We start from the raw sequence: 8,101 nt of genomic DNA on the forward strand, positions 1-8,101 counted from the left end.
ATATATTTGCCTATTTCCTATCAGTGAGCTCATACAGCAATTGTCCTTTCGTGACTTACTTGGCTCAGCACGTGATCAAGGTACATCCGTGCTGTGGCGTGCATCGGGACCTCATTTCTCCTTATGGCTGCGTAGTAGTCTGTTGTGGGTGTGTGTCACGTTGTGGGTGTGTGCCATGTTTTGTGTATCCGTTCTGCTGTTGGACACCCAACTGTGGAACGTGGCCATGGCGAACGGTGCTGAGGTGAACACTGCTGCCCACGTGCGAGGGGGCTGATGTTGGCATCAGCTCCTCTGGGGCACAGAGCAGATGCCTGAAGCCCTTCTCACCAGCGGGCAGTGGAGACTTGGAGGCTGGGGGAGGGGGTGCTGAAGCCCACACCGCTGAAGCCAGGGGAGATGAACAGGTCCCTCTGGGGGGTGTGCACTCACCTGACCAAGCATCCCCTAGCTGACTCAGGCAGCGAGTTCTGTTCTCACTTCATGGTGGCAGGGGGCCAGCACCCCTGGCTAGCATGCCTGGCTGCTATCAGCTGTTCCATGAGGCTTGTGACAAATAAGATGCTGGGCCCCTCCACACAGCCTGCCTTGGTGGGTTTCGGATGGGCCCAGCAGTTCTGGGGTCTGAAAAGCAGCGGGGGTCATTGCGAGTGGCCTCAGGGTAACAAGCCACAGCTGGGACCCCATGCGGCCCTCCTTCTGTCCCTCCCCCCTGGCCCTCCCAGCAGCACAAGGGGGCTCCTATGGGTGGGGGAACATGTAGGGCTGCTTGGCTGGAGGGTTGGGATGCAGGCCTGAGTGAGTCCCTGGGGCTGAGCCTGTAGACCCTGTGGGTCCTGGAAAGGAGAGAGCCAGCCCCGGCTGGTTCATGGAGGGCCCATGTCTGAGTCTCCTGGCATTGCTATAACAGAAACACCACGTGGGGGGGGGGGGTCACAGGCCAGGAGGCTAGAAGTCTGAATTCAGGGTGTAGCTCTAAGGGAAGGCTCTCTCTGTCAGCTCTGGGGGAAAATCCTGGTCCCAGCTCCCCTAGCCCTGGTGTTCCTCAGTTCCTCAGCGATGTCCACATGGCATCTGTCTGCCCCGTTTGTGCTTGCTTGTCTCTGTGTCTGTGCTGGCCTTTATATGGCTCAGAAGGGATTGGGTTTAAGACACACCCTGTGCGGATATGACCTCATTAACCTAATGAAAAAAACCCTATTCCCAAATGGGATCACAGCCACAGATGCCGGGCTTAGGATCATAGCCTGTGTTTCGGGGGACACAATTCAGTCTGTAACAGCCTGGGTGTGGCCTCCTTTCCCAGGGGTGGGCAGTGCCTCTCCTGCACTGATTGTGTTCAGGGGCTGGGGACAGGCACTCTTCAGCTGGCTCTCCTCTTCCTCCTCTTCCTGGGTGGTGCCTCCTCTCCTCCTGCTGCTCCCTGACATGACCCCTTTTACGGCTGAGAAGTATTCCACGTGGAAACCCTCGTGGTCTAGTGGTTAAGAGCTATAGGCGCTCCTTAGAAACCCTATGGGGCAGTTCTACTCTGTCCTACAGGGTCGCTATGAGACAGAATTGACTCAGCGGCAGGGGGTTTAGTATTCCATGTGCACGCGGACGACATTCTTTTCATCCGTCATCTGTTGATGGATACTTGGGTTGTTCTCACGTTTCACTACACGGGTAGTGCTGCCATGGACGTCCGTTGACATGTTTTGTTTGAGCACCTGTCTTCAGTGTGCCTGGGAGTGAGATTATGGGTCCTGTGGTGACCCTGTGTTCAGCTGACTGAGGAGCCACCACACTGTTCCCCACAGCGGCCACATGGGGACCACACTCACACTCTGTGTCCCCAGCCACCAGTGACCCCTGTCCCCAACCAGGGGTCATTCTGTGTTCCCAGCCACAGTCACTGCGTCCTCAACCATGGGTCACTCCATGTCCCCAACCACCAGTCATTCTGTGTCCCCAGCCACTGGTCACAGAGTTTAACAGAGTCTGTTTCCTCCGGGCTTGGTTCCTTGTCTGCACACCAGGAACGATGAGGACGCAGAAGGAATCTGGGCATCCAGAGATCCCCCGCACGTGGAGGGATCTGCCCCTGCCCTGGATGCGTGGCTGTGGTGCAGCCAAGCACTAACTGTCCCCTCTGGTTTTTCCTTTGTTTAAGAGACACTTGTCACCGGAGGAGTTTCAGGAAGTATTTGGGATGAGCATGGAGGAGTTTGACCGCCTGGCCCTCTGGAAGAGGAATGACCTCAAGAAGAAGGCCCTGCTGTTCTGACAGCCGCCAACACGCCTCTGCACACGTGTACTGGCGGCAGAGACACGGGACGCCTGTCCAGAGCCACGCTAAAGCCCTCCTATTGCACTTTCCTGGCTTCTTTGTTGATAAGGGCAGGTGGTGGGCGCCTGGAGGGCTGGGCTGGGGGCCACGGGGTAGCCCTGTGTCTGCCGGTGACACTCCTGCCCGTAGCTCAGGACCCAGGCACCTCACTCAACATGGCTCTTCCCACTGTTTGCACCAATAGAGCTGCCTCCACAGCTGTCCCAGGAGATAGACAGGCACCTCTCCGGCCCTGGCACTGCCCAGTCTCAGGGCTAGTGTGACTGGGACTTGGGATTTCAGGACCCAGTCACGTGCAGGTGGGCGCACAGCTTCTGGGTGTCTACTCACCCCCTCCCCCCCAATTCAGCACTTACCTCCTGCCTATAGCAGGCACAGGAGCTGTGCATGGCCGGGAGAGGGATGCGGGCACCCAGGGTGGCAGAGCCTGGAGCAAGTGTGCGATTTTTGGTCTTGTTTTGGGGATGAAAGTTAGCCAACAGCGCCCTTCCTCCAGAGCCCCACCCGTGCACGGCAACTTTCTCACAGAACATCCCCTAGCTGCCTCAATGATATCTTTAAAGTCACATGAAAGTTTTTATTTTATTAAAAAGTATAGCCTAGTTAGACATAAGACGACATATATAAAGAGTTTAATTTTATGGAGTGCCTCCAGCCTTATCCCCACTGCTCGTGTCTGTGTGGCTTCTCGGAGTCTTCCTCGTACATAGGCCTCCTCGTCTGTTGTTCCTGTTCTCGTTTTTCTTTTTTACATGTCACACAGGGAACCTTAGGGAGAGACCCCTCCCAAGTAGTGCTGTTTGTAAATACGCATGGGGTGTAGCCCCCGCTGTGTTCTGAGCAGTTATTTTTCAAGCCTTGGAGAGAAAGCATCCAACTCTGATGGCAAAGCTTGGGGATAAAGGGTTTCCCTGTACCCAGCCTTGATGCTGTGCAGCTTTTGGCGCACTCTCCTTGTGACGTCGCCAGGGTGGTAACACGCGCCCCCCACACACACCCCAGGGATGATACACTCGTGTCTTCCCCAAGCAGACCACCAACCCCTCGAGGGGAGAGAAGGGTAGAGGCATCGTCCTCTCGTGAAGTCTGCAGGGTGCTAGGCGCAGAGGCGACCAGGTTCCCCGCTGAGGGATGTTAACAGCACAGGTCTGTGTTTGCAGTTGGTTGTGGTTCATTGTGGTAGAGTCAGCCTGATTCGTGGTGACCCCATGCTCAACAGAACAAAACGCCACCCGGTCCTGTGCCATCCCCACGCTTGGTTGCGGATTGGGCCATTGTGATCCACGGGGTTTTCACTGACTGACTTTTGTTAGTCCAGAAGCTCGGCTGAGACCTGCTCAGCTGATAGCAACATGCGAGCCTCCACTGACAGATGACTGGTGGCTGTGCACAAGGTGCATCGGCGGGAATCGAACCCGGGTCTCCCACATGGAAGGCGAGAATTCTGCCACAAACCACCATTGCCCCTGTGTCTGTACTTAGGTGGGGATGACAATACAGTATCTCTCACAGCGTTTTTAGGGTGTGTTGAGAGGTTGGTGAAGTCATGACACCTGTCTCCCCCGCTTCACATGCGAGGCTGCTCTCTGCCGTCTGTCCTGATGCTGCTGTCTGTGAGCTTCCTGCAGCCCCGAAACACGTCTGCTCTGCACCAGCCTCTCAGTAGCCCAGCCTGGCCAGGGAGGGGGCTCTAGCACCTTATATGCTTCCTTTGTTTAGCAACCTGAGCCTGAGCCACTGGAAACCCCCTTTCCCCACTTACGCAATGTTCTTTCCGATCCCAAGGAAGCCTGGAAAATAAAAAACTGATGAAAGTATGGAACCGCTTGTTGTGAGCGTGTGTCATTTCTGTTTGCGCGGGCCCCATTCTTCAAAGTGTTTGGGGAGAGGTCTGTGGAGGTGCACCCTGGGCGTGTCCAGGGAGCAAGGGAGATGTCAACAGAGGGAAACTGAGGGTCCACAGGAGCAAGGTCATAGGAACCCACGAGGCAGTGGCTAAGGGTTAGTACCTCTGCCTGCTCAGGGACGTCTTTTTCACCCATACTAAGGGCTGGCACAGGGCTGGGATGGATAATACATGGTAGCTGCCCCCAAGTCAGGAGGGGAGACCAGTGGCCGTCAAGCCAGCTCCACCCGTGGCGACCCTATGTGTGTCAGAGTAGCACTGTGCTCCATGGAGTTTTCAGTGGCTGGTTTTTTGGAAGTAGATTGCAAGGCCTTTCTTCTGAGGTACCCCTGGGTGGACTTGAACCTCCAACCTCTCAGTTAGCAGCTGAATGCTTAATGATTTGCACCACCAGGGACTCTTGCTCAGTTTCTAAGTCTTAATAACGCCAACCTTCCCTTTTGCTGCCCCCCCATCCTAGTTGCTTCCTGCCATTGCCGCCTCCAGGACACCGTAGAATTCTTTCTACCCTTTCAGTCACCTGTTAGTGACTTTACACCTCGTGAATAATTCTTCATGTTGAATGCTCTGCTCTAACAACCCTGGAGGTTTTGTGTGATGCAGACACCAACCCCCACAGGGCAGGCAGGGAAGAGGGGGGATTTACAAAGGGGCCTGGCAAGGACCATGGAGTGTGATGTCATGGAGTTACAGGGGTGGTCTCATGAGAAGAAGGTGGTCAGTGGGCCACTTGCCGGTCAGGCCAGGCCCAAGAAGCAGTCACTGGCTTTGGAGACACGTCGGCCACTGGAGCCCAGACAGAGCACGAGCAAATGAACTGTGGGAAAATTGAGGCAGGGAGCTTAGGCAACTCTCAAGGCACTGAGCTGTGACATAGACCAGATACCAACGACAGATGGATGATGGTGGGGAGAGGGGTTAAAAAAAAAATCTTTTTGTTAGTCCCTTTTCTACAGAACGTGTGAACAAGTTTATGTGCTTGGGTAGAGAAGGAGAGGTCAGAGTTTTGGAGCCAGAGGGTGACTGCGGTGGTGCTAAGGAAGAGGCAGGAGGATGCTGAGCTGGAGAGAAACCTTGGACAATGGAACCCTGCTCATGCCCATCGGGGGCTGGAGGGAAAGGGGCTCACCTGTGAATACACTCAGGGCAGGAGCCGGGAAGTCTAGGCTGGTCTCACCTGTCCTCTGTGGAAAAATGGGGTGGGGCAGGGTGGGGGCCGGGGCATAAGGGGACAGCATGAAACTTTGGAATGGCCACTTGGGAGGGAAATGAAGGGGTAGGCAGGCAGTGTGGAGCACTCCAGGAGGCCCAGCTGAGGTTCAAGGCCAGTGGACCTCCACCCCACCAGCCCTCTGCCTCCATGTACCTGATGAAGGTGTGGCTACAAGCATGGAGTGTGCTCAGTGCCTGTGACCTCCAGAGGGCTTAAGAACTGAGGGCAACAGGCAGCAGCCCCAGTACCACATGGGCAACCTCCCTGCCTAGGACCGGAAACACCCTTCTCCACTGTCCACTGAAAACCATGTGGGGCACAGTTCTGCTCTGACACACATGGGGTCATCAGGAGACAAGGTCAACCTGACGGCAACAGGTTTGGGTTGTTTTTTTAGAAACTGAGCAGAGGGGCCCAGACCTCCAAGGAGGGTGATGCTTGGCTGGGCCTGGTATCTTGGAGATGGAGCACCTTGAAGTTTCTTCTGCAAGTGTTGGGAAACGGAAAACTGGGTCCAGCTCTTGCTACCAGAAGGTGTTGCTGCTGCTGCCCAGGAAGAAGCATGGGAGGGGTGGCAATCACAGGAACAGGAACTGCCTACTCCCTCCAATACCCTCATGGGCAGAGTTTGGCAGGGCCAGCCGGCCAGGCAGAGATGTTTGCCCAGTCTCCACTCAGCATCCAAGGTAGTGAAACATGGCAATGTGGAAATGCCAGAAGTAACTACGTGTCTTTGTGTAAACACTAGGCCAATACTCTGATTAAAACAAAAACATAATTGAGGGAATAATTTCCCTCCATGGATTGGCAAAAACATGTAATATCCAAAAAAGGCTGCTGCACACAGTCTGCTTTGCAGGCAGAACAATGAGGTATTTCACAGTCAGGGTAAACAAATGCAAAAGAGTTCACATCAAAGCAGTTTCAAGAGAAGGAAGGAAAATTTACAAGAGGCAATTAAACTACAAAATTTCTTAACATCAATTTCTAGCCTAACACAAATCTATTGTTCTTGATACAATTTGATTAAGGCAATATTTCTAAAGCGAAACATATAAACATTCTTGATGTGGAGTTTTAGCGATGTATTGCAGGCTGAGTCAACTTAATTGGAGTCCTTGAAAAGAGTGAAGATTAAATCAGCTCTAAATCTATTGTCTTTTAAAATGTAACAATTACTTATTCAGTTAAGGAGGAGTAAGATAGAGCCCAAGCATCCCTGGTGAAATTCCTGACAGTATTAAGATGGCAAGTTTATTTACATAAGTTAAAGCCCAAATCTCTGCACTCTTACAGTCTTAGAGTCAAAGCTTTTACAGCTGTGATCTGCCTCCTTATTCTAAAAAATTTAGTTTCTACCTAGTTACCAATTTACAAAGACCTAGCGGAGTGCTGGAAAAATCCCAATAAGTAAAAATGAATTAGGAAGTCAGAACAGGGATAAGGCTTGTTATATGCCTATCTTGACTATAAAGTTATTTATACATTCTGACTTCATTTATCAGAAACCCTTGTGGTGTAGCCGTTAAGAGCTACAGCTGCTAACCAAAAGGTCAGCAGGTCAAATCCACCAGGTGCTCCTTGGGAACGCTATGGGGCAGTTCTACTCTGTCCTTTAAGGTCACTCTGAGTCAGAATTGACTCAACGGCAATGGGTAGCTTCGTTTACCACCACTCATCTGTCAGTTTGTCATATTGTGGTGGCTTGTGTGTTGTTGTAATGCTGGAAGCTATACTACCAGCATTTCAAATACCAGCAGGGTCACCTGTGGTGGACAGCTGTCAGAGCTGAGCTTTCAGACTAAGACAGACTAGGGAGAAGGACCCGGCAGTCTACTTCTGAAAAAATTAGCCGTGAAAACCTTATGAATAGTAGTGGAACATTGTCTGATATAGTGCTGGAGGATGAGCTGCTCAGGTTGGAAGGCACTCAAGCATACTTGCGATTGCAAGGATGGTGCAGGACTGGGCAGGGTTTCATTCTGTTGTACATAGGGTCTCTGTGAGTCAGAGCTGACTTGACGGCACCTAACAACAGTAAGGACTTCATTTAACATATCAGTAAGGCACCTTATTTGGGGCCAGCTTCATAAACATTCTCAAGAGGCACTGGACTTTTGTTTTTCAAGCATTAAAACTTGACAAAAGGCCAAGTGTTTTCTTAAACCTATTACCATCGAGATGATTCCAATTCACAGCAACCCTACAGGACAGAGTAGAAGTGCCCCATAGGGTTTTCAAGGAGTGGCTGGTGGATTTGAACTGCGAACGTTTTGGTTAGCAACCATAGCCCATAACCACTGCAGAATGTTTTCTTAGAAGAGTAGAAATGAAATTCTCAGTTTAATTCACAATGAAGTTTGAAATTTTAGGTTTGAAGCCACTTAATTCAGACATGCCAGTACCTCAGATTCTAAAATTTGCATACACATCAGTACCTGGTGCTGTGTCAAGTCTGGATCCAGGCTTATCCATTTTTCCAAAAGCACACACAAAGAAGGAAATGCACAAGGGAAGGAATAATGGCAGGCATCATCCATTTTCTTCTAAGGAGCCTTGGTGGCATGACGGCTGCTAACCGGAAGATTGGTAGTTCAGCCCGCCCACTGACTCCGTGGGAGAAATACCTGGAGATCTGCTCCCATAAAGG

General features: G+C 52.0%; 1 protein-coding gene across 8 annotated transcripts in view; it reads left to right on the plus strand.

Moving 5' to 3' along the window:
- The window catches only part of ABLIM2 (actin binding LIM protein family member 2), a 179,896-nt gene extending 175,748 nt beyond the window's left edge, over positions 1–4,148 (plus strand). For all 8 annotated transcript variants that reach the window (XM_049886708.1, XM_049886718.1, XM_049886707.1 and 5 more), the window contains one exon: positions 2,156–4,148. In XM_049886708.1, coding sequence (XP_049742665.1) covers positions 2,156–2,269 — 114 coding nt within the window. In that variant the 3' untranslated portion in view covers positions 2,270–4,148. The remainder of the gene's footprint in view (positions 1–2,155) is intronic.
- Positions 4,149–8,101: the final 3,953 nt, after the last annotated feature.

The sequence above is a fragment of the Elephas maximus genome, chromosome 5 (assembly GCF_024166365.1).
Source record: "Elephas maximus indicus isolate mEleMax1 chromosome 5, mEleMax1 primary haplotype, whole genome shotgun sequence".
In the NCBI taxonomy this organism is placed as follows: Eukaryota; Metazoa; Chordata; class Mammalia; order Proboscidea; family Elephantidae; genus Elephas; species Elephas maximus.